Source organism: Panthera uncia, chromosome D4, assembly GCF_023721935.1.
Source record: "Panthera uncia isolate 11264 chromosome D4, Puncia_PCG_1.0, whole genome shotgun sequence".
NCBI classification, from domain to species: domain Eukaryota; kingdom Metazoa; phylum Chordata; class Mammalia; order Carnivora; family Felidae; genus Panthera; species Panthera uncia.
Window position 1 is genome coordinate 2,068,913 of NC_064807.1, and position 27,261 is coordinate 2,096,173.

The window sequence follows — 27,261 nt, forward strand, 5'->3', positions numbered from 1 at the left end:
TACTCATATGTGGATCCTGAGAAACTTAACAGAAAACCAGGGGGGAGGGGAAGGGGAAAAAAAAGTTACCGAGAGGGAAATAGGCAATCCATAAGGGATTCTTAAATACTGACAACTGAGGGTTGATGAGGGAGTGGAGGAGAGGGGGAAAGTGGGTGATGGGCATTGAGGAGGGCACCTGTTGGGATGAGCACTGGGTGTTGTATGGAAACCAATTTGACAATAAATTATATAGATATAGATATAGATATAGATATAGATATATAAAACGTTAAACAGAAGTGGATTGTTTTGTTGCTGATTATAAATAGAAAGATTTCAATGTACCAGTAAGGATGCTTTGTGGTAGGTTTAATATAGACACATTTCTCAATATAAGTTACCCTTTATTCCTTGTTTGCTAATTTTTTATTAAAATAAATTTTAAATTCTACTGAATAATTTTTCTGCATCTTCTGAGGTGTAACATGATTTTTATCCTTATTTAATCTGTTAATGTGGTAAGTTGCATTGATAGGTTTTCTAATATACAAACCTTACATTCCTAGAATAAACCTATCTTATGATATATTGTGTTTTTAAAATATATCACTGGATTTGTTTTACTGACATTTTGCCATTTTGTATCCATGTTTATAATTATAAACCTATAATTTTCTTTTCTCTTTATGTCTTTGTCAGGTTTCATTATCAAGCTATGCTAGCCTTGTAAAATGTTGGGAATATTCACTTATTTCTATTCTCTGGGAACGGTATGAGGTTTAGAATTACTTTTTCATTGAATATTTAGCAGAACTCACCAGTGAAGCCTGGAGCTTACATTTTGAGGAAGTTTTTTCCTTTTAAGTCAGGTTTATGTACAGATCATTGAATTTGGACAAATGTACACATCATATACCACTACCACAAGATGTAGACCATTAACACCAACCAAAAATCTTTTCATGCTCCTTTGTTTTCAATCCTCTCTCCTTACCCAGGCCCAGGAAACTGCTAATTTGATTTTCTATTCCTATAGTGGAATCAACCAGTATATAGCCTTTGTGACTGGCTTCTTTCACCTAGCATAACACCTTTGAGATTCATCCATGCTTGTGTATGTATCAGGATTTTGTTCCTTTTTATTGCTGAGTGGTATTTCACTGTGTATATAGATGAACTACAACTTGTCTATCCACTCACCAGTTGATGAACATTTGGGTTGTTCCTGTACCTGGCTGTTTTCAATAAGCTCCTATAAACATTCACACGCAAGCCTTTGCACGGATATGGCAGTCACCTTGCAGAGGCAGATTTGCCAAGTTTGGTTTGGATGTCCAGACTGATGATGCTAGCACAAATTAAGAAAAGACTTCTTTTTGTAAAAAAAAAAAAAAAACATTTGTTTTAATGTTTATTTATTTATTTTTGAGAGAGACAGCACACAAGTGGGGGAGAAGCAGAGAGAGAGAGGGAGGGAGACACAGAACCCGAAGCAGGCTCCCGGCTCTGAGCTGTCAGCAGAGCCCGATGTGAGGCTCAAACTCACAAACTGTGAGATTATGACCTGAAGTCAGATGCTGAACCAACTGAGCCACCCAGGCACCCCAAATTAAGAAAAGACTTCTTACTCACTTATTCACATAAGGAGGCTTTCTGGGGAGAGCAGAATGCCTGCCAAGCAGGCCCAAAAAATGACTTAGAAGATCAAGGAAAGGAGACTGGCTTGGAGTTTTATGGGAGTGGGGCTGGAGGAAGGTTCCAGAGCATGGGCAGGGACTTGTGTGGTTTGAGCCTCATATCTTCACGAAAGCAGTGAGAGAGCACCTGTGTTGAGGTATTATTAGCTTGCTTGAAACTGGGAAGAAGGGGAAGAGAGAGGTGTTAGGCTTAAAAATTGTCCAAAAACATCAAAAGATGTTAGACTCTTTCTTATGGTACACATGTATTTTTTTTTACTCTTAGGTAAACACAAGAAATGGGATGGATTGCTGGTCTGTTAAGTGCATGTGTAACTTGGTAAGAAACTGTTTAACCATTTTCCAAAGAGGATGAACCATTTTGTCTTCCCCACAGCAGGCCAGGAGAGTTCCTACTGCTCCACATCCTGGCCAACAATTGTTATTTTCCACTCTTACCTTTAAAATTTTACCTATACTAGTAGCTGTGATTGTAATTTTCATTCCACAGTAACTAATGATCCTGAACATTTTTCAAGCGCTATTTGTCATCTACATATCTTCTCTGTTAATTTCTGAGGAAACTCTCAACTCTGTTCAATTCTTTTTTTAAATGAATATAGGACTCTTCAGCTTTCTGACTCCTTCTAGCAGGGTAATACTTTTGTAGGATTCATCCATGTCATCCAGATTGAGAATTTACCGGCATATCATTATTCATGATATCCTCCACACTCTCCTTAGTAATGTCCTCTTTCACATCCCCACTGTTGGCTTTTTGTGCTGTTTCTTTCTGTTAGTCTTTGTAAGGAGTTGTCAGTTTTATTAGTCTTGTCAAAGAGCCACATGTTAACTTTTGTTGTTCCTTTTTATCATGCATTTTTTTGTTTTATGAATTCATTGTTTTTATTGTTTCATTTCCATTTTTGTTTTCCTGTTATTTTTTATAACATTTTAAGATCGATTGGAAGCTCATTAATTTGTAGCTTTTTTTTTCTTTCCCAATATAGGCCCTTATGGTTACAAAATTCGACCTCATCCTGAGTTGGCTGCACTTTGCAGGTTTTGATTCATAGTATTTTTTCATCATTTGTTCAAAAGTAATTAAATTTCTCTTTCAACGTGCTCTTTGACATGTGGTTATTTTGTAGTAAGCTTAATTTCAAAACATGGAAATTTCTGATATTTTTGTCATTTATTTCTAAAATAATTTTATTGTGGTCAGCGAACATACTTTGAATAATAGTAATTCTTTACTATTTACTGAGACTTGATTTATTTCCCAGTATATTTCATTTTTTTTGTAAATGCTCTGTGTACTTGCAAAGAAAATAGATTCTGTAGTTGTAGATGTGATGTCCATATTGGGAAGTAAACTGTGTACCTCCTTATATTCTCGAGAACTCCTGCTTCTTTCTCTTGGTCAGTGACCTACTTGAATTAGTTTACCTTCTAGTACTTGGATGAAATTCAATATCATGTCAGTTTACAAAAATTAAATGACAGTCATTCTCCAACTTAAGAAAATATCTGAAAGCCAGAGAACTTTATCTCCTGTCAACACAGGGTGGAATGCAAAGGAGTTTACATTTACAGCCTCAGCAGGTTTTATGTGAAAATCAGGCCCAGATGCAGGATGAGTAATACTCTAATATTTGGGATTGGGATATTTGGAAGCACAATCTGATAATTTTGATACCCCTCCCCCTCATGTCCCTGAACACTTCCTGATGGCAGAAACAGCGTTTTCCACATTAGCCTCACCTGAAGTGGATGCCTTAAATGATGATGTCTGTCCTTCTCAGGACCTACCTGCCCCTCCATTCCCCCAACTCCTCATTGTCTCTGTGTTGATACCAAGAGTCAGGTACCAGCACAGCCTGGGGAGAGAAATAAAAAGTCCTCCTATGAGGAAAAAATGCCTATATAACAAAAGGTATTACAGGAGCTGCCTAACAACAGGGCCTGGGGAGTCTGTGTAAAAGTGGACCCTGGTGTTAGATAAGGGAATGTAGAACTTAAGAGCAGAGAGGTCATTTATTGACCCGGGCACTCACCTTTGATTCATGATTTTTACTTAAGCAAAAATACCTAAAGCCATCTCAGCAGACTAAGGACAGGCAAAGTTGGAGTGGCAATTAAGATGGTTTGATCTGCAGGGATCTCAGGTAGTGGCTGATACCACAGTTCTCTAGGGTGATAATTTATTTACATAAACAAGCAAGCAAAATAAATAAATAATTAGCCGTTTGCTACCTTAATGGAAAATCAGGGTCCCACACCCAGGGCTCAGCTCTAAATTTACAGACTCAGAGTACATGAAGTGGAAGGTCAGTCCCCCTTTAGTAACACTCCTGTAACTCCATGCAAATGTACACAGTAAATATTCCTGCAACCATTTCTCACAGGAGCTTATGGCTATTTCCAGGCACTGGGTAGATCAAGGTCAGGTCGGGATGTTTCTTCACAGGTGATGGGCAAGCTGCTGCACTTGAAATATCTCTCCACTTAAATAAAAACAATGAAAACAATACATTGTGGGTCTCTTTGGAATTTGAATTTGGAGGAAACAAGTACCAAAGTTGGGAATAATCTGATTCATTTATTGGATAACCCCAGAGGCTGCCAAATTCCCAAGGGTCCAGAGAAGATCCCAACTGTGGCACAAGCTGCCCTCCTTCTTGATCCTAGAACTCAGCAGGTCAGAAGTTGCTCGTGAGATCTACGGTTGGTAAGGACGTTGTTTGGAATCTGGAAAGCTCCAATAGAGAAGACAGAACAGAGAGGTATGATTTGGAGTAAACTGATACCCTCTACAGAGGAGCACCAGTCATTTGAAGAGCAGCTCTCATGCCCTGGTAGTTACAGATCACCCCACCACAGGACACAAAGTGACAAGTGATCTGAGTTTGCCATCATAAACTAGATTTGATATGATCCATCATCACAGAAATTGGTGTGTACAGCAATGATCAATCGTGTACTGGTAGTGGCCCATTTGGGACTGGGCTTAAGCAGGGCCATAAGGCCCAGGTAAATCACAGGAACAGGTGGCCCGGACTCCTACCTGTGCTGCCTCTCCCTCAACCAGCACCCATGTTTCACGGGGGCTTCCTATGACTAACCAGCATGAAGAAATGACTCAGAGTGAATCACAACTAGGCTGGCTCATTATGTGGGTGTTGGCTGAAATGGTCTGCTGCTGCACCCCTGCCTCATTAGAATGCCACTTGGGACATCCCTGAAAGACACCATGAAAGGAAGTCCTTCAGGTGAGCCAAGCTTGGAGTGGCTCTGTTAGTAATTCATTCATATGAAAGAAAATGACTAGAGGTACAGAGACACATGGACTTTTGACAGTGGCAGATGGCTTGTCTGGTCAGGGGCCTAGAAGGGTCTGAGGTCTGAGAAAGAGATGTGCAGTAGGGCAGACAGCAGGAGATCTTTGTGTCTTACTTGAAAGCCTGCCAGAGACCACACACTGCAGAAAAGGCTCTCAGTATTACTGGTAACAGGATGACCATCTTTTGGCTGCCATGCCAGACAGACTATTCTTGACAACCCAGTCCTTGTGCAAAGGCCCGTGAACAGTGTCAGGGGTAAGAGCTAAGCACAGGCCCAATGGCAAGGGCTTCCTATATCAAGACTGACATAGTTGCCACCATTGCCAAAGGCCCATCTAGTAGACAGCAGACTGATGCTATCAACTTGGCACCATTAATCACAAGGCAGGATTTTGTCCTTATGACCCCTGCCCATGGTTCTACCAGCACATCACCCAGACGCCTGCAGAATGCCTTACCTGTGATATCCCACAGTCCTGCCTCAGAACAAAGGGCCCATTTTACACCAAAGGAGGTGTAACCATGAGCTCATGACTATGGAATGTATTGATCTTGTCCCCTACCCATCATCCAGAATTAACTGGTCTGATATGATGGTGGGATGCCCTATTGATGGTTCCCCTAAGGTGCTGGCCAAGAGTCAATACTTGGTGTGGCTTGGATACCATCTTCCAATCCAGGATGTGGCATACATTCTGAATCAATAATGACTGATGACCAATAGTGCCACTATCACTAGAATACATGAGTCTGAGAACCAACAAGTGTAGGGGTGGCCCCCTCTCTTAAGACAGACAGCAACCCTACATATTTTTTTGTTTCCCATTCATGCAACCTTTGGCTCTCTGGGATTATAGGTCCTAGCTCCTGGAGACATGAGTGGAGACACTTCTTTCAGGGTCACAGCAAACATTCCTCTTAAGTGGAAGCTATGACTACCACCTGACTATTCTCTGTTCTTGGCCAGTGGCCCAAAGGTAAAGAAAGGATTGGCTCTGATGATTGGGATTGTAACTGACAAGCATCAGGGACTAGACTGCTAGTAGAGAATCAAGTAGAGTGGGGTGTGTCTATGTAAATAACTGGGTATCTCTTAACTGTCATACCCAGCAATGACTTTCAATGAGCAAGGAAAACCACCACAACATCACCCTGGGGATGAAGGTCTGGATCACCCCACCAAACAAGCAACCCACAGAGCCCAAAGTGCTGCTTAGAGTAAAGGGAATCCAGCAGAAGAACTCTTGCTCATTTTGCTAGTGCTCTGGCACAGGTGTTCAGATGAGAACAGGTCATCATCAACTTGGAGACTCCAATCACACTTGCAAAGAGTAACGATGCCTTTGTTCTCAGTTGAGGGAGGCTCAGGGAAGGCAGGCCCCATAATGTGTATGAAAGCTGTACACAATGGGAGTGATGCAAATGGTGGACTAAGCTGGGACACAAAGCTTGTACACCTTCTCCAGTTCCTTCAACCAGTTCCTGCTCTCCTGCAAGTGGCACCCCATCTACCCCAGGCTGCCCCAAACTTGGAACTGACTGAGGTATATACTGCAGGGCATTTAGAGCTGGCTCTCTGTCAGCCACCTAGGTGCTGGATGTGCATAATGGAGGTGCACAGGAGTCAGCCTCACACTGAACTAGGACTTCAAAAAGCTATACCCTCAGAGCAAAGGAGATTAGCATCTAAGTCTGCCCCTCCTGCCAGATGCAGGGAATAGTAGAGAATGCAGCCTTCTGATGATCAGAACAGGGGATGGGCAGGGACATGGTGGGGAGCTGAGACACTGTTACCCGGAACCCGCACTACTGGGAACACATACCTTGGATTGGCCAAAGACGTTCAGATGTGAGCCAGGTAGAGGCAGCTTCCATCATTGGGTCGCATATCTCTATGCGTCTGCAAACACTCGGCATCATCCAGCTTTCTTTCTTTCTTTTTATTGGCCAGCCTAATAGTACAAAGTGATAGGTCATTGCTGTTTTATTTTGTTGTGATTACTAATGATTTTGAGCACTTTATCTGTACTTTAGGATTTGGTTTCTTCTGCAAATTATGTTTCCTCTTTGCTCAATTTAGGGGTTGCTGTCAACAGCATGTCTTAATTTTGGTTATGGTGTCACTTGTACAAAAGATTTAAATCTTTATATAGACTAATTATTTTGCTCTAAGTTTTGCTTTTGTATTATTTAATCCTGCTTTAAAAGCCTACTCTTTTATAATTTTTTCCCTATAACTTAAAAGAAAGTTTAGATCCTTCACACATAAAAAACTTACTTTTGTGCACAGTATGAGGAAAGAATCTGCTTCATTCCATGTGGATAGCCAGTCCTTCCAAGATCACTTACTGAAGCATCATTTCTCCATTCTGATTTGAAATGTCACCTATTGTATACCAAATTTCAAAATATACATAGGTCTGTTTCTTGATCCTCTATGGTCTATTCATGCACTGATGCTGCTGGTCTCAATGATAAAATTTAACTTTGTCTTCATAATTCACAGGGCAGGTCTACCCCTTCCTCTGCCTTTTTGTTTCTGCAAGATTGTCTTGACTACTCATGTACTTGTACAGATGCATATAAACCAGATAATCATCTTTTTACATTCTGTTTTTCAAACGGTAGCAATTTTATCAGTATTGCTTTCAATATATGGCCTCTTAAAAGTAGTAATTCTTCTATCATGAACATGGGTTATCTCTCTATTCTTTATTCCTTTAGAAAAGCTGTGTTTTTTCTTCATAAAGTTTTTTTCATTTTAGATTATTCCAAGGTATCATAGTTGCCAGTGTTGTGGCAAATGGGATAATTTTCCTATCATATTTTCTAATTATTATTACACTGATCTCAATATATTACACTGATTTCAAATATTATTTTCAAATCATGCTGATTTGCTAATTCTAATGCTTTTCTTAGGTTTCTAAGGGAGAAGGTACTGTTTGGAAATTACAAAAAACATCCATTTCTAATATTTTTAGAATTTAATTTTTAAAAATTTTACAATTAATCAGCACCTCCAGGGCAATACTTTTTTTTTTTTTTGTTAATACAATTTATCGTCAAGTTACCTAACATACAGTGTATGCTCTCGGATTCAGAAGTAGATTCCCATGATTCATTGTTTACATACAACAACCAGTGCCCCATCTCAACAAGTGCCCTCCTCAATGCCCATCATCCATTTCCCTCTCCCTTGCCCCTCCATCAACCCTCAGTTTGTTCTCTGTATTTAAGAGTCTCTTATGGTTTACCTCCCTCTCTGTTTGAAACTATTTCCCCCTTCCCTTCCCCCATGGTCTTCTGTTAAGTTTCTCAAATTCCATATATGAGTAAAAATATATGATATCTGTCTCTCTCTGACTGACTTATTTCACTTACCATAATACCCTCCAGTTCCATCCACGTTGTTGCTAATGGCAAGATTGCATTCTTTCTCATTGTCAAGTAGTATTCCGTTGTACATATAAATCACATCTTCTTAGCCATTCTTCAGTTGATGGACATTTGGGCTCTTTCCATACTTTGATTATTGTTGATAGTGCTGCTATAAACATTGGAGTACATGTGCCCCTATGAATCAGCACTCCTGAATCCTTTGAATAAGTTCCTAGTAGTGCTATTGCTGGGTCATAGGATAATTCTATTGTTAATTTTTGAAGAACCTCCATACTGTTTCCAGAGTGGCTGCACCAGTTTGCATTCCCACCAACAGTGCAAGAGGGTTCCCATTTCTCCACATCCCCATGAGCATCTGTTCATTCCTGAGTTGTTAATTTTAGCCATTCTGACAGATATGAGGTGGTATCTCATGGTGGTTTTGATTTGTATTTCCCTGATGAGAAGTGATGTTGAACATCTTGTCATGTGTCTGTTGGACATCTAGATGTCTTCTTTGAAAAAGTGACTATTCATGTCTCCTGCCTGCCCATTTCTTCACTGGATTGTTTTTTGGGTATTGAGTTTGGTAAATTCTTTATAGATTTTGGATACTAACCCTTTATCTGATATGTCATTTGCAAATATCTTTTCCCATTCCATTTGTTGCCTTTTAGTTTTGTTGTTTCCTTTGCTGTGCAGAAGACTTTTATCTTGATGAGGTCCCAATAGTTCATGTTTGCTTTTATTTCCCTTTCCTTTAGAGATATGTCAAGTAAGAAGTTGCTGTGGCTGAGGCCAAAAAAGTTGTTGCCTGTTTTCTCCTCTAGGGTTTTTGATGGTTTCCTGCCTCACATTTTGAGTTTATTTTTGTGTATGGTATAAGAAAGTGGTCTAGTTTCATCCTTTTGCATGTTGTTGTCCAGCTCTCCCAGCACCATTTGCTAAAGAGACTCTCTTTTTTCCAATGCATACTTTTTCCTGCCTTGTCAAAGATTAGTTGGCCATACATTTGTGGGTCCAATTCTGGGTTCTCTATTCTATTCCACTAATCTATGTGACTGTTTTTGTGCCAATATGATACTGTCTTGATGATTACAGCTTTGTAGCAAAGGCTAAAGTCTGTAGTAGAGGCTAAAGACTGTGATGCCTCCAACTTTGGTTTTCTTTTTCAACATTACCTTGGCTATTCGGGTCCTTTGTGGCTCCATACAAATTTTAGGACTGTTTGTTCTAGCTCTGAGAAGAATGCTGGTGCGATTTTGATTGGGATTGCATTGAATGTGTAGATTGCTTTGGGTAGTGTTGACATTTAAACAATATTTTTTCTTCCAATCCATGAGCATGGAATGTTTTTCCATTTCTGTGTATCTTCTTCAATTTCTTTCATAAGTTTTCTAAAGTTTTCAGCATAAAGATTTTTTGCAACTTAGGTTTATTTCTAGGGATTTTAAGGTTCTTGGTGCAATTTTAAATGGGATCAATTTCTTGATTTCTCTGTCACTTCATTATTGGTGTACAGAAATGCAACTGAATTCTGTACATTGATCTTACATCCTGCAAATTTGCTGAATTCATGTATCAGTTCTAGCAGTTTTTTGGTGGAGTCTTTCGGGTTTTCCATGTAGAGTATCATGTCATCTGTGAAAAGTGAAAGTTTAACTTCTTTGGCAATTTGGATGACTTTTATTTCATTTTTTGACTGATTGTTGAGGCTAGGGCTTCCAACACTATGTTAAACAACAGCAGTGAGAGTGGACATCCCTGTCATGTTCCTGATCTCAGGGGGAGAGGTCCCAGTTTTTCCCCATTAAGGATGATATTGGCTGTGGCCTTTTCATGTGTGGTTTTTATGATGTTAAGGTATGTTCCTTCTATCCTGACTTTCTTGAGGGTTTTTACTTAAAAAGGATGCTGTATTTTGTCAAATGCTTTTTCTGCATCTGTTGACAGGATCACATGGTTCTTATCCTTCCTTCTATTAACGTGATGTATCACACTGATTGATTTGCGAATGTTGAACCAGCTCTGCAGCCCAGGAATGAATCTCACTTGATCACGGTTAATAATTTTTATGTGCTGTTGAATTTGATTTGTTAGTATCTTGTTGGGAATTTTCACACCCATATTCATCAGGGATAATTCTTCTTTTTAGTGGTATCTCTGTCTGGTTTGGGAATCAAGGTAATGCTGGCTTCATAGAATGAGTCCAGAAACTTTCCTTCCAGTTCTAGTTTTTGGAACAGCTTGAGAAGAATGTATTAACTCTGCTGTAAATGTCTGGTGGAATTCCCCTGGAAAGTCATCTGGACCAGGACTCTTATTTGTTGGGAGATTTTTGATAACTGATTTAGTTCAAATTTTCTATTTCTTCCCGTTTGAGTTTTGGTAGTGTGTGGGCACCTAGGAATTTGTCCATTTCTTCCAGGTTGTCCAGTTTGTTGGCATATAATTTTTCATATTCAATAATTGTTTGCATTTCTGTGGCATTAGTTGTGATCTCTCTTCTTTCATTCATGATTTTATCTATTTGGGTTCTCTTTTCTTTTTGAGAAGTCTAGCTAGGGGTTTATCCAGTTTGTTTATTCTTTCAAAAAAACCTCTTAGATTCATTGCTCTGTTATACTGTTTTTTTTTTATTATTATTTCTGCTCTAATCTTTATTATTTCTCTTCTCCAGTTGGCTTTGGGCTTTCTTTGCTGCTCTGCTACTAATTCCCTTAGGTGTGAGGCTAGGTTTGTATTTGGGATTTTTCTTATTTCTTGAGATAGGCCTGGATTGCAACGTATTTACCTCTTAGCACTGCCTTTGCTGCATCCCAAAGGGTTTGGACCGTCGTGTTTTCATTTTTTGTGACCCAGTATGTGATCTATCTTGGAGAATGTTCCATGTGCACTCAAGAATGTGTATATGGCTGCTCTTGGATGAAAGGTTCTGAATATACCTATCAAGTCCATCTGGTCCAGTGTACCATTCAAGGCCATTGTTTCTTTATTGATTTCCTGCCTAGAGGAGTATTAAAGTCACCTACAATTACTGTATTCTTATCAATAAGATTACTCGTTTGTGATTAATTGATTTATATATTTGGGTGCTCTCAAGTTGGGGGCATAAACATTTACAGTTGTTAGCTCTTCTTGATGGATAGATCCTGTAACTATGATGTAATGCCCTTCTTGATCTCTTGTTACAGTCTTCAGTTTAAAACCTAGTTTGTCTGATATAAGTATGCCTACTCCAGCATTCTTTTGACTTCTAGTAGAATGATAGATGGTGTTTCATCCCCTTCAATCTGAAGGTGTCCTCAGGTCTAAAATGAGTCTCTTGTAGACAGCATATAGATGGATCTTTTTTTTTTTAATCCATTCTGATACCCTATGTTTTTTGATTGGAGCACTGAGTCCATGCACATTCAAAGTTATTACTGAACGATAGGGACTTAATGTCACTGTGTTATCTGTGGGTTTCATGTTTGTGGTGATGTCTCTGGTCCTTTGTAGTCTTTACAGCATTCCACTCAGAGTGTCCTTTAGGATCTCTTGCAAGGCTGGTTTAGTGGTCATGAACTCCTTCAGCTCTTGTCTGGGAAAGCCTTAATCTCTCCTTCTAAATGATGGCCTTGCTGGATAAAGGATTCTTGGCTGTATATTTTTCCTATTCAGCACATTGAATATTTCCTGGCAGTCCCTTCTGGCTTGCCAAATTTCAGTAGACAGGTCTGCTACTACCTTTATGTGTCTATCCTTATAGGTTAAGGCCTGTTTTTCCCCAACTGCTTCCAGAATTCTCTTTATCTTTGTTTTTGCCAGTTTAGCTATGTTATGCCATGTTGAAGACCTATTTTTGTTGATTCTGAAGAATTCTCTGTGCCTCCTGGATTTGGATTTATGCTCCCTTACCCAGATTAGGTTAGTTCCCAACTACAATTTGTTCAAGTAAACCTTTTGCCCCTTTCTCTCTCTCCTTCTTCTTCTGAACTCCTATGATATGGGTATTATTACATTTCACTGAATCAGTTCTCTAATTCTCCCTTCATGGTCTAGCATTTTCTTATCATTTTCTCAGCTTCATCATTTTCCATACTTCATCTTCTATTTCACTTATTCTCCCCTCTGATTCCTCCATCCTTGCTGTCATTGCAGTTTATTTTGCACCTCATTTACAACATTTCTTAATTTGTCGTGACTATGCCTTAGTTCCTTGATCTCTGCAGCAATAGATTCTCTGTTTTCTATGCTTTTTCAAGCCCAGCTATTAATCTTATGACTATTATTCTAAATTCTTGATCAGTTATATTGTTTTTATCTGTTTTGAGCAATTCTCTAGCTGCCATTTCTTCCTGGAATTTTTAGTGAGAGTTACGTTTTGTCATTTGGGCTAGTTTTCTATCCTTCATGTGTTTTAATAGCTTGTTATGTGTCCTGCACCTACAAGCACTACTATATTAAAAAGGGGTCATACACTGTCCAGGGCCTGACCCTTCAGGAGGTGTTTTTGGAGTGTGTTGCGTGCTCTCTGTTGTTGTGACTCTGGTTGCTTTCTCTTCTTACTCATAGTGGCGGTTTGGATCTTCCACCAGTTGTGGTTTGACTTGTTCACTGAAGTGACCCTGGAAAAATTTTAAAAAGGGGGGTGGTGGTGGAAGAAGCCTTATCCCATAGAAAGAGAGAAATGATGGTGGTGAGGAAAAGAAAAGAAAAAAAAAATTGACCAGGGAGAGAATCAGAGAAACTACATGGTTTAATCCAGAGAGAGAGGAAAATAAAGGAGATACAGAATAGGTGTAAAAAGACTAGATTAAAAGTGTCTGCTTAAACAAACGGACAACCAGAAAAGAGAAGGGAAGAAATGAGGAAGAAAGAAATGAGGAAGAAATGTGTGTGTGTGTGTATATATACACATACATATACATATATACACATATATATGTACACACACACACACATATATACATATGATATATGTGTATACATATAATAATATATATGTATATAATCTATAATAAGAATTGACCAATAATCATATCAGAAAATGCAAAACCACTGGACCAATATATGACAGTGCCTTGGAGTCGGTGGCTGTGCTGGTCTGGAGGAGAGGCTGTCTGATTTGTCAGCATCAATTCCGCTCTTGTAGATACGCAGTTACCAGGCATGGAGGGGCACAATTTGTAGAGGTGAGTCCCGCCTCCACTGTGGGCCTGCTGTCCCTTCCCTGAAGCCCCACCTTGTTGGATGGGGAGAAAAATGGTGAAACCCCAGTTTCTCCTTCCCGGACTGGGTGTCCCAGACCACTCTGTTCAGGTTGTTCTCACAGTGCTGCGGGGGCACAAGCAGGCCAGTTTGTCCCACTCCAGAGTCTCCCACACCTCCCAGGCACTTGGCTGGGACTCAAACCCTGATGTCTTAAGGGATCCCACTCCACAAGCCCCGGTTCTGGGGCCGTGCCACTCTACCCAACCAGATGACAAAGGGCTTCTGGCTGGTGGGCACCTGCAGGGTCTTTTGTCCTTGGAGGCTATATACCTTCTTCCCACACCACTCAAGGGACAGGACTCCTCTGACTGCACCTCTGGACTGGCTACTGAGCCCAGGGCTGGGCTCTGCCTCCCCCTTCCCCCAGGGCACGTGTGTAGGGCAGCAGACCCCAGTCCAGAGAAAGCCCTGCAACCCTGGATTGTGTTAGGAATTTGTTCCTTCTCCGTTTTTTTCTGTTCCCTAGTCTATGGTCTGGACGTTTTTCTTTTGTCCAAATACAATCCTACACAGTCTCTTCCTTTTGTCTCTCCACCGAAGGGGATTCCTCCCCTCCATGCCTACACTGTCCATTTTCTCTCTCCCAATTCACAGTCATGCACCTATGGCCTGCCAAGCTATCCTCATGGGCCCCTGGAGATGTTTTTGTCACTCTGTAGCCTGGAATTCCAAGTCTTCTGGCCTCAATACTGCTATGTTTGACGGACAAGGGAACTTTGGGTCCCCCTACTTCTCCACCATGTTGACTCCTCCCCCTGTAGGGCAATACTTAATTATGGTGGTGACCAATGTCACACTTACCTTGTTTCTAGCATCAGTGGAAACATTTCTGACTACTCATCATTAAGCATTTTTGCTCTTTTGTATCCCCTTTATCCAGTTAAGAAAATTATCTTCCATTCTTATTTTGTACTTTCTACTTAACCCATCAATTACTTAAAAGTGAATTTTAGGGGCGCCTGGGTGGCTCAATCAGTCAAGCACCTGACTCTTGGTTTCAGCTCAGGTCATGATCTCACAGTTTGTGTGTCCAAGCCTTGTGTCAGACTCTGCACTGACAGCATGGAGCCGGCTTGCGATTCTCTCTCTCTTCCTCTCTCTCTCAAGATAAAAATAAACTTTAAAAAATAAAAGTGAATTTAAAGAGTGATTGTGTTTGTGGTAACTGTCTTTTTAAAAAGGCATTATTATAGTTAGTAATTAATATTTTAGAAATTGTTAAGATGTCACCTGTGGCCAAGAACTAGGGAATTTTTTTCAGTATTTTCTGTACTTATACAGAATATCTTGGGCTGCACCTGCAGTAACAGAGGCTCTGAGGAAGGTTGAGATCTACCTGCTGGCAGGAATCAGAGGTGCTGCTAAGGCCCTCATGCTCCCCGGCAGCATCAGCCCTCAAAGGGAAAGAAGCCTCAGAACTTGGATTTAGAGTACCTGGGAGCAGGACACACTTCCTGTGTTTCCCCCAGGGTGTGGCATCACACCTCATAGATGTTGCTTTTCCCTAAGGAGCCCATCTGCCAGACTCAACACATGGTTTCTGCAAGAGTCTCCTGTGCTCGAGTTAGGGCAACTCTCTCCCTAAGCCTCCCGCACCACAGAGCTGTCCTTGGGCAGGGCCACCACACCCAGACGTGACACCATTTAATGCTGCTGCCAGCACATATGAGGCCCTGGTGGGGTGCCTTCCCTAAGAACTGACCACACTGCTTCCCCAGCTATCACATGTCCATGCCTCTCGGGTGGCTTGTACCCTCACCAGTCCCTTATCGGACCTCCCCTCTTTTGCCAACATTCCAACCCCTTTCCCGTGTCTTCAGCAAAAACTCCTCTATCTCAACTTACCTGAATCTTCCCTTTATCTTCTGCACAGCTATTTCCTTTCTTGCTGTGTCATGTGTGTGTGTTTTTCAGCGAATTTTTTGCCTCCTCTCCCTTCCCCCATGGCTGTAAGCAGGATGCACTAGGACCGCTGAACACCCGGTAGGACTGTGATGGGACAAACAGAGAGTTCTGACTTCAAGCTGACAAAGACTTTGGGTTTCCAAATGCCCACCTTATGTAAGGTATTCACACGAGGGGAGGCTGAGCAAGATATATGGGGATCCACTGCCCTATTTTTGCAACTTTTCTGTAAATGTAAAATTACCCCAAAACACATCTTAGATTTCAAAAGGGGGAGGACACAGATCTTCTCCTCTTGGGTAAATAACTGCGTCTGGGCTTATATGGGACACAGGTGCTGTGTTGGGTATAACGTGCAAGTACTGGGCAAGGGGGTATCGGTACTGGACAGCTGAAGTGGCAGGCTGCGGTAGCGAGCTTTTCATCCTCATTGTCTGTTTCTCAGGAACTTTTCCTAGTTTTGAAGAATTTTTCACAGTGTGAGTCTGGACTGGGAGCTGCTCTATTGAAGCTTAAAGGGTCAGACTCTCCCATCCTGGCCTGGATGGTGAGGGCTTGCGGCAAAGTCAGAAAATCACACTCACATTCTGGTGTTCCCAGCCTTGAAGTCACCCTTCCCCAGAAGCAGCTGGTAAGTTTTCAGATGGTGTCAGTGCCACAGATGCAGTGGCAGCAGCGTGGAAGTGTTGGGGAAAACAGGGACGGAAGGCCAGACACTGCTGGAACAGGCCCTGCTTCCTACGGTTCCAGATCTGTTTCTCCAGCCCCCCCCCCCCCGCTGACCCAGCACACTTCTCTATCTCCTTCCAGTAAATTCCTTTCTTGGTGTTAGTTAGCTAGCTTTCTGTCCCTGCTGCCTGTAGCTGAGAACCCCGGTAACCCACCCACCAAAGCAGCCAGGGCCTCCCTGTGGACCAACTCCAGGGATGCCATCTGTACAAGACACAGAATGGCATCCCTAGAGCTGGGCAGTGTGGTGCCACACAACCATTTATTAACGTGTGCCTAAAGCACATAACAGAATGGGGGGAAAAACCATGTCCTTACTTCGTTACATATCTAACAACAAAATAATCATGGTACAAGCCCAGGCCCTTGTACTTGGGCCTTCTGGCATCCACTCCTCTCTACCACTTACTATCTGAACAAGCTTAGGCAGGTGGCGTGGCAGCTGGACAACGGGCCAATAATGGGTTACTCTCCCATTACTGGTCCTGTTCCTCATCTGAAAAACAGAGACATCATACCTCTTTAACTGGTTTGTGAGGATTAAAAAAAAGTCACATAGCACAGTGCCTGGTCCATAACAGGTATCTGAGAATTGCTCATTTCTGTTTCAATGGTGTTAAGTCATCATTTAGTCTGTATGTAGACAAGCTCTTCACCAAAGTGAGATCATCTTCAATTGATGCAGTCATCTGAGCCACGCTGCACTTTGAAGCAATATGACCTCAGAATACTCGTCCCAATGTTTCTGGCTTCCACACCTACAATGCTCATACTGTCACCTTCCACATGGGTGAATCCACTGCGAAAGGAAGGGACAGGTTGCACGTTAATTTGAGGAAGAGACATGTGGTTAAGTAGCTAAGCCTTTACACAGAGAATGGAGTGCAATGTCCTGACTGTCCCCAGCCAGCACACCCCGTCTGTGTTGAGACCTGTGTTCGCTCTAACAGATAGCAAGATGATCACATTCTGGAGTGGGGATAACAGCTTGGGGCCCTCCTGACAGTAGCTGCCTGAATCACAACGATTCCAGCTGGTCTAGAAACATCTCCTGATAGAGAAGAACTGGTATCTAATCCAATCTTGGCAGGGTAGAGTCATTTCCCTGGAAGTGAGAATCAGCCCATCAATTCCTGACCAGTCTCAGTGAAAGACAAATGCAGGAGCTAATGGGGCCATCATTTTCTACAGTGTTCTCTTCACCTAGAAAGACCAGACAGCGCTGCTCTGAGCATGACAGAGAATGAGCCAGTGAGAGAACCAAACCAACCGAACCACAGAAGGGATTGGAGTTTCCTGCAGAAGCTGTTTCTGGCTATAGATTGCTTCTAAAAACACTGCCACTCTTTTATGAAATACCTTTTAGCTTGGAGTAAATTCCACACTGACTTACTGAGTTTAAGTAGCAACTGAAGTTCTACTTAACTTAGAAATTAGTATCAAGAATGCAAGGTGGCATCTCCAGACTCTCAGAAAACTGCAGCATTGGATAGTCTACACTGGGGCTGGGCAGGAAGCAGGCAGCATAGTCAGTCAGCCAGTGGTCCTCACGGTTTGTTGGCAAGAAAAGTTGAACCCGCATCTGCTTCCTTTCTTATTCTCTTTAGAGAATTCCTTAGTCTTTTTTCGTCCATTGATTTTTAGTAAGTGTGCAGAGTTGTGCAACCATCACCACTATCCAGTTTGGATTTCCATCACTCCAGAGGATCCGTGGGGCGTGTCGGCAGTGAATCCCCTCCCACGCCCAGCCCCAGGCAGCCTTGTTTCTACAGACTCGTCTTTTCTAGAAGGGTCATGTAAATGGAATCACACAACGTGGTCTCACACATCTGGCTTCTTTCTTTTTTTAAAAAAAAATTTTTTTTTTAATGTTTATTTATTTTTGAGACAGAGAGAGACAGAGCATGAATGGGGGAGGGTCAGAGAGAAGGAGACACAGAATCCGAAACAGGCTCCAGGCTCTGAGCTGTCAGCACAGAGCCCGACACGGGGCTCGAACTCACGGACCGCGAGATCATGACCTGAGCCAAAGTCGGCCGCTTAACCGACTGAGCCACCCAGGCGCCCATCTGGCTTCTTTCATGTAGCACAATGTTTTTGTGGTTCACCCACAGTGTCCGTGTCAAAAAGCTGTTCCCTGTCACTGTGGAGTCAGATTCCCGACTGAATCTATCCATTTACCAGCAGATGGGCACTCACAGTATTTGCACTTTGGGGGTATGTTGAATAAAGCTAAGAACATTCATGTACAACTCTCTGTGTGGACATAAGTTTTATTTCTCTTGGGTAGATACCTGGGAGTATGCAGCTAGGTTGCTGGTAAATTTATAGTTAACATACTTGTCTTCCCTGTTTTCTTTAGAGAATCAGTAGGTATTCACAGATGATAACATTTTGGGAAACTGAAAAGCTCTCAGAAAGTACTGGTTATGTCTTGCAGCTTTCAAAAGATGCTGGAAAAAATTTATGGGGAACAGCATGAAACAAGATGGCAGGATTTCTTGTTGTCAAATGAAGCTCCCCAAGAGAAATTACCACTCAACTAAGGATTTCCTGAGGAATCTGTTTTCAATTAGGAATGGGGCATAATTCATTATCATGATTCATTCCAGGGCCCTGATTAAAGCACATTTTTTATTTTTATTTTTTAATTTATATTTATTTTTTAATTTTTTTAATATTTACTTATTTTTAATTTTTTTAAATGTTTACTTATTTTGAAGGGGAGAGAGAGAGATGGAGCATGAGTGGGGGAGGGGCAGAGAGAGAGGGAGATACAGAATCCGAAGTAGGCTCCAGGATCCGAGCTGTCAGCACAGAGCCCAACATGGGGCTCGAACCCACAAGCCATGAGATCATGACCTGAGCCGAAATTGGACACTTACCACTGAGCCACCCAGGTGCCCCAACATTTATTTTTTTAAAAAAAAATTTTTTTTTTCAACGTTTTTTATTTATTTTTGGGACAGAGAGAGACAGAGCATGAACGGGGGAGGGGCAGAGAGAGAGGGAGACACAGAATCGGAAACAGGCTCCAGGCTCCGAGCCATCAGCCCAGAGCCTGACGCGGGGCTCGAACTCACGGACCGCGAGATCGTGACCTGGCTGAAGTCGGACGCCCAACCGACTGCGCCACCCAGGCGCCCCAATTTTTTTATGAGAGAGAGAAACAGAGCACAAGTGGGGAAGGGGCAGAGAGAGAGAGGGAGACACGGAATCTAAAGCAGCCTCGAGGCTCTGAGCTGTCAGCACAGAGCCTGGTGCAGTGCTCAAACCCACAAACTGCGAGATCGTGGCCTGAGCCAAAGTCGGATGCTCAACCAACTGAGCCGCCCAGGTGCCCCTAAAGCACATTTTTAAAAAGATATTTCTTAGTGTCCTACTTACTTGTCACATTGAGAATGGTGTCATTTCAGTGAAGGATGTATTCACCATTCTACATCCGTGTAATTCAGTGTGTAAAAACACATACGGAAAAGAAGATTCTAAGAGTGCTACGTGCTCAGCATGAAGGAACAGGGTCATGTCAGTGAATGGATGTGTTGTGTAATGCATGGGTATGTGTTTTAAAAGACATGCAAAAAATAAATTTCTAAAAGTGCCACTTGCCTGCTAAGTTGAGAACAGTGTTATTTCAGTGAGAGGCTGTTCTAACCACTCAGTAATGATGTAGAGAATTCTTCAAAGACGCGTACAGAAAAGAGAGGACAAAAAGTGTATTTTGAGGCCGACATGGGAGCACAATCCCTGGCAGGCAGCCTCCCCACCCAGCCTCTTTTCAGCGACCATGAGGACAAGTGTGTGTGCTGTGTGTCCCTCAGAAGACAGAGGCTTTCCTGCCGCTGCAGAAGGAAGCCATCACCGACAGTCTGAGTGTCTGCGGCCTATAAATCGGGACCTCCCCCACCTGAGAGGCTTGTTGCAAAGGCCTCTGGTCACTCACAGACTCAGCACCACAAGGCCGCAAGACCCCCACGCTGAGGGCAGGGGCCTGAAGGGGTAACAGCACTGGGGCATTAACTAGCAAAAACACAGCACCTACAGATGTGAACGTGGCCTCGAACTTCAAAGGAATTTAAGGAGGAATCCTGAGTGAAGAAGCAACTGTGAAGATGCCAAGTCCTTCTCAGAATGGGAGCGTCTGGTGGAGGGGGGGCGGGGGGCACAGTGGGCCTGGGTGGCTCAGTCGGTTGAGTGTCCAACTCTTGCTTTCACCTCAGGTCATGATCTCATGATTTCATGGGATGGAGTCCTGCATCAGGCTCTGTGCTGACAGCACGGAGCCTGCTTGGGATTCTCTCTCTCTCATTGCCCCTCCTCCACTCATTCATACTCTCTTTCTCAAAATAAATAAATCAACTTTAAAAAACAATAAGAAAGAGACCATCAGGCTGTCCAGTACAGTTTGTTTAGAAATTTAAGAGAGAGGGTTAAAACCGACTTACAGGCCAGTTGTCGTTAAGATTTAAGTTGACTCTCTAGTTAATTCTTTACCTTATCAGAAAGTTGAGTTGTTTACTAAAAATGAAGATTCTTCTGTGTTAATTAGGAGTTTGCTTTAATAATTATCTTCGAGTGACAACTAACTGAAAACTCAGAAATGAAGTAGGTTATAGAAATCTAGTTTTTAAAATATTTGGTTTTGGGCTTAGTGTTTTTTCATTTACGAAGGTAAGATGTTTGCCCCAGGAGGTCGAATTTACCCCAGACCTCATACCAAGTAACTGATGGCTGTCAGCACTCTTGTCGTGAGCAGGCCGGGGGAGTAAGATCCACGGCCTGTCTACTTTGTAGAACTCACTGTGGCAAGAAGAAACATAAGTGATTCCAAACACTACTTTCAGAACCCAAAGCAAAACTGCCTTCTTCGGGACTTTCACCATCTCACCCCCACTGACTCCACCACCACCTGTACATGGTATATGGTTTCGGAATCACGTGAGAGCTGGACTGCAGGGCGGTGCTGGGCCCACCTGGGCCTTACTATGCGTCCCTGGGGGACTGTGAGCAAAGTATCCGCATCCCAGAGCCTCTGTTTCATCTGGAAAAGTGGGTAACACCAACTTCAGGTGGTGGCTTTGTAATGTACATTGTACATTAGAGGAGATAATGTACATGATGCTTAGCATCTTTTTTTTTTTTAAGCACAGTAGGAAATAGCACCTGAGTAGTGACTTGCCTCGGGTACCCAGACAGTGAGGGAATGGCGGAGCTAAGACCCAAGCCGCAGTCTCACCCTTTCCAATGGCCATCTTACAGATGCCGCTGGCAGGCTGGGTGAGGTCACTGTGAAAGAAAGTGGAAGCAGTTACCTGGCCCATCTGTGGGAGCCCCCAAGCAGGTGATAGCAGCTCTTGAGGACGGGAGGCTTCGTTTCTTTATTCCACACATAGACTCGCAGGGATAGGTCAAAGGAAGCGGTGATGACTCGGCTCTGGTCCTTGAAATGAAAAGCCAGGTGAGGTGGGGCCACGGGCTCTTCGGGTGGGGGTGCAACACAGGCAAGCCCACACTCACCACCCACATGGACGTGATGGGCCTCTGGTGGTCCTGGAAGGCTGCCAGCTGCACCCCGTGGATGGTGAAGAGCGCCAGCTCCGACCCGGACACCAGCAGGATCACCTGAGAGCCGTGGCCCTTCATGAGGTGAGGAGGTATCATGGAGTTGGGCAGGAGGAAACTTGCCATCTGTTGTACTTTGTGAAAGAAAAACACACGGACTGTCATCTTGTGATACAGCTGGGGGCCCGGAGCACACGGGCCTCACCGAATGTGCCGTGCGTGGCACTGAAAAGAGCAGCACTTTTGCGGTCACGCCTACGTTCAATCCCAACCCAAGCGTTTACCCCCTGGAGCCTCCCCTTCACCAGCTCTCCAACACCGATGCCAACACCCTAGTTACGGGCACTACAAAGATTTGAGGCAATATGCATGTGGAAGTGACAATACCTGCACACATACCCTCCAGGGAATGGGCCCCCCGCGCTTCCCCATCTACGGCAGGGTGAGGTAAGAAGTGGCTACATGAGAACTGTGACATTCACAACATCTGCGAAAAACTGCTGTTGACAATACTATCTTTTATATTGGATGGCGTTCCTCATTTAAAAACAATTAATTGGATCACTTCCTTATGCTGTTTAGCACCAGGAAAAAAAAATTACCTCTCTTTTTTTTTTAACGTTTATGTATTTTTGAGAGGCGGGGGGGTGGTGAGCGAGCATGAGCAGGGGAAGAGCAGAGAGAGAGGGAGACACAGAATCTGAAACAGGCTCCAGGCTCTGAGCTGTCAGCACAGAGCCCGATGCGGGGCTCAAACCCATGAACTGTGAGATCACGACCTGAGCCGAAGCTGGACGCTCAACCAACTGAGCCACCCAGGCACCCCAAAAATTACCTCTCTTGAAGAATGCATGCTTGTATCAGACAAGGGATTATATTACACATCCCATTTCCCTTTTTTCCTCAGGTGCTAGGAAGCTCAGAGTAAAGTTTATTGTCAAATGATGATATGAAAACAAATGAACATAATATAAAAGAAAAAATGCTAAGGGCCACAGGGCTGGCCAGGCACAGTGACGTGTGGTTTGGGAGACAGAGAAGGCAGAAAAGGAGATGACTGTGGGTCTTATTTGCCTGCTGGCCTAGGAGCTCCTTGGGGAAGAAATGGTTGTGGCTTTTAGTCACCTCTGTGCACACTGAGGACTGAGAAGAGTGTATTTGTCAGAGTTGTGACAAGACAGTGAGGAGGCGAGACTATGTGGCCAGCGGTTACTGTCTGGCTTCCAGGGCCACAGAGAGGGCCCTGCCCACAGCAAGTGCTCAGCCACTCGGCCAGTACATACGATCACAAACAACAAAACAATTGTTGGGCCACTGTATTCACTGAGAGGGAAGAAAAGTGGCCCGAAGGAAACCTGAGCAATCTGTGCTGGAAGCACCACAGCACAACGGTGACAGTCCTGGTACGGGGATCCTTACCCACGACGTCTACCCCTTCCCGTGACTGCTTGGTCCTGAGCTCGTAGGTGGTGATGACCAGCTGCATGCCGTTGTCATTTCTGTGCGTCACCATCAGCCTGGCTGTCTCGTCAGGGGCCCAGCAGGCTCTGGAGGTCAGCCAGATGGGTAGAGTGGTGGAGACGGGAGGCTCATCCTCCACCAGACACAGCAGGGAGCGAGTGTGGAACACCTGGGGAAACACCATCACGTGGCCCATGCCGCTGACAACCACCCAGGAGCGCCGCAGACCCACACCCAGTGACCTCACTCTGTCTTACAGGGTTGCCGGAACCACCTGTGCACCCCCAGACTGCTGGGACCAGCCCGTCTGGTCTGGCGGGAAACGCCTCGCCCACCAGTCCCGCGTCGGTCAGTGTACCAGGACAACCGAATCAATGACTCTGGTGGTTTGGGGCAGCGCATGTCCCTGGCATGCCTCTGCTTTCCTGTCCTATCTGCTTGCGGTCTGCTTCAGATGCCTCCTCTGTCCCTGGACCATCCCGTCAAGGTGCCGGTGCTGTTGGCGGGCTTGGTCCTGCACCGGAAGCCACCCTCCTAGACGCATCCACAAGCCTGGGCACAGGCCCCACCACCTTACGTGCGCAAAGCCAGGCCCCCCGAGCAAGGGACATAGCCCACCACTGACCTTCGGGCCCAGGTCTGAGTTCTGGGTTGAAGCAAACACCCACTGGCAGTCAGGAGAGCAGAGGAGACTGGTGGGGCTGCTCGGGAACACGCGAGTCCTGGACCGCAGCTGCAGCTGGGGCACCGTGAGCGCATACAGGAAGCCCTCGGCACAGGCCACCTGCAAGGCAAGGGCCACGGTCAGCACGTGGCCTCACCCCAGGGCAGAGGTCAGCGGCCTGCCCGCCTCCCTGCTGAGGCAATGCCACCTCCTCACACCAGAAACAGGAACGTCCGAACAGGAGGTAAGCCTTCAGAGGGAACCCTCCGCCCGCTCTTCGCAGCCTCCGGGCAGGACCTCCAGGGATTCTTCTCTGTGTGAGACTCAGGCGCTGTCTGCAGACTGCCTTTCTGCCTGTAATACTCCCCGGAACTATTTCTTGTCAGAGGAGACTTCCCACGACCTTTCACTTTCTCTCACTGCTGCGGAAATGTGAGCTGTTCACAATTTTGGCCACTGCAGCACCGAGCACTTCTGTGCATAAGCTTTGTGCACCCACACGAGGATTTCCTCCTGAGAGATCCCGAGAGCGGCTTTATTAGGTCAAAGAGCATCAGACTGAAGACTTTTAGCAGAAGAAAACCAACAAGCTTTTCAAAAAAGATCAACCTGGGGTGCCTGGATGGTTCAGTCGGTTGAGCATGTGACTCTTGATTTCAGTTCAGGTCATGATGCCAGGGTGGTGGGACTGAGCCACACTCAGTGTGGAGCCTGATTAGGCTCTTTCTCTCTCCCTCTGCCCCTTCCCCACTCATGCTCTCTCTCTTTCAAAGTAAATAAACATTTGTCTTTTAAAGCTCAATCTGGGGCACCTGGGTGGCTCAGTTGGTTAAACATCCGACTCTTGATTTCAGCTTAGGTCATGATCTCACGGTTTGTGGGTTCAAGCCCACATTGGGCCGACAGTGCACAAAGCCTGCTTGGAATTCTCTCTCTCCTCTCTCTCTGCCCCTCACCCTGCTCACATGTGTGCTCTCGCTCTCTCTCTCTTTTCACAAGATAAACCTAAAAAATTTTTTGAAAAGAGCTCAATCTATGTTCTCATGCATGTACAAAAAAATACCTTTTTCTCATCCAACTTATTATAATGCTAATCTTTGAAAATGTTTGCTCACCTAATAAGTGAAAATAAAAGCCTCAACCTTTTTTTTCTATTTTTAACTTTTTTTCCTCAAATTTTGAAAAGCCTCATCCTAATGTCACTTTCTTACCAGTTAGTAATTACATATTATTGACCATTTGTGCTGTTTTTTTCACCTACACTCTATGCTTCATATCATCTGCTATCAGTGCTTTGTTAAAGAAGATACAGTGTTTACTCACAATTTTTCATGGATCTTAATGTTACGATATTCTCTGGTTCAGATGTTTTGGTAATCTGAACAGACTTTTAGGTAAATCAAACCTATGTAATTTTTCTTGACTCAAAACCATTTAACTTTATACTCTTGCCTTCTGCATTAGTTTTTAATTATTCTAAATATATTTCTACTGAATGACATGGGAATAACTTGTTTTCTCTTCCTGACCAAGTCTTGAGTTTCTCAAATAGCTTCTCCTTCACTTATGTTTTATTTTTTTTAATTTATTTTTTTTAATTAGCATATAGTGCAATAATGGTTTCAGGAGTAGAATCCAGTGATTCATCGCCTACACATAACACCCAGTGCTCATCCCTGCAAGTGTCCTCCTTATTGCCCCTTGCCCATTTAGCCCATCCTCCCACCCACAAACCCTCCAGCAGCCCTGTTTGTTCTCTGTATTTAAGAGTCTCTTATGGATTTCCCCCTCTCTGTTTTTATATTATTTTTGCTTCCCTTCCCTTATGTTCATTTGTGTTGTATCTTAAATTCTACATGAGTGAAGGCATATTTGTCTTTCTCTAATTGCTCTTAGCATAATACACTCTAGTCCCATTCACATTGTTGCAAATGGCAAGATCTCATTCTTTTTGATTGCCGAGTAATATTCCATTGTCATACATATACCACATCTTTATCCATTCATCTGTCAATGGGCATTTGGGATTTTTCCATACTTTGTTACTGTTGATAGCACTGCTATAAACTTTGGGGTGCATGTGCCCCTTCAAAACAGCACTCCTGTATCCTCTGGATAAATACCTAGCAGTGCAAATGCTGGGTCGTAGGGTAGTTCTATTTTTCATTTTTTGAGGAACCTCCATACTGTTTTCCAGAGTGGCTGTACCAGTTTGCAATCCCACCAGCAGTGCAAAAGGGTTTCTCTTTCTCCACATCCTCACCAACATCTGTTGTTGCCTGAGTTGTTAATGTTAACCATTCTGACAGGTGTGAGCTGGTATCTCATTGTGGTTTTGATTTGTATTTCCCTGATGATGAGTGATGTTGAGCATTTTTTCGTGTGTCAGTTGGCCATCTGTATGTCTTCTTTGGAGAAGTGTCTATTCATGTCTTTTGCCCATTTCTTCACTGGATTATTTGTTTTTTGGGTGTTGAGTTTGGTAAGTTCTTTATAGATTTTGGATACTAACCCTTAATCTGATATGTCATTTGCAAATATCTTCTCGGTGTTTGCAAACCATTCCATTGGTTGCCTCTTAGTTTGCTGATTGTTTCCTTTGCCGTACAGAAGCTTTTTATCTTGATGAGGTCCAAATAGTTCATTTTTGCTTTTGTTTCCCTTGCCTCCAGAGACATGTCAGGTAAGAAGTTGCTGCAGCCGAGGTCAAAGACGTTGTTGCCTGCTTTCTCCTCGAGGATTTTGATGGCTTCCGGTCTTACATTGAGGTCTTTCATCCATTTTGAATTTATTTTCTGTATGGTGTAAAAAGTGGTCCAGGTTCATTCTTCTGCATGCGGCTGTCGAGTTTTCCCAGCACCACTTGCTGAGGAGACTGTCTTTATTCCACTGGATATTCTTTCCTGCTTTGTCAAAGATTAGTTGGTCATATGTTTGTGGATCCAATTCTGGGTTCTCTATTCTGTTCCTTAGATCTATGTGTCTGTTTTTGTGCCAGTACCATATTGTCTTGATGACTACAGCTTTGTAATACAGCTTCAAATCTGGAATTATGATGCCTCCAGCTTTGGTTTTCTTTTTCAGGATTGCTTTGGCTTATTTGGAGCCTTTTCTGGTTCCATACAAATTTTAGGATTGTTTGTTCTAGCTCTGTGACGAATGCTGGTGTTATTTTGGTAGGGATTGCATTGAATATGTAGATTGCTTTGGGTAGTTTTGACATTTTAACAATATTTGTTCTTCCAATCCATGAACATGGAATGTATTCCTTTTTTTTTTTTTTTTTTTTTTTTTTTTTTTT

General features: G+C 43.4%; 1 protein-coding gene across 4 annotated transcripts in view; it reads right to left on the minus strand.

The window, feature by feature from the left end:
• Positions 1-616: 616 nt before the first annotated feature.
• LOC125928700 (F-box/WD repeat-containing protein 12-like) overlaps positions 617-27,261 on the minus strand; it is a 62,260-nt gene continuing 35,615 nt past the window's right edge. The window contains exons 6-12 of one of the 4 annotated variants that reach the window (XR_007459758.1): positions 23,922-24,080; positions 23,255-23,465; positions 21,791-21,969; positions 21,586-21,713; positions 16,792-17,072; positions 6,826-15,628; positions 617-4,417 (exon numbers count right to left, since the gene is read on the minus strand). Coding sequence is in view for 2 of the 4 variants with exons in the window: in XM_049639450.1 (XP_049495407.1) it covers positions 16,946-17,072; positions 21,586-21,713; positions 21,791-21,969; positions 23,255-23,465; positions 23,922-24,080 (804 nt within the window). In the remaining 2 variants the exon portion in view is untranslated. Of the gene's footprint in view, positions 4,418-6,750; positions 17,073-21,585; positions 21,714-21,790; positions 21,970-23,254; positions 23,466-23,921; positions 24,081-27,261 lie in introns of those variants that run through there. The other 3 variants (XR_007459749.1, XM_049639450.1, XM_049639582.1) reach the window with 3 other exon arrangements.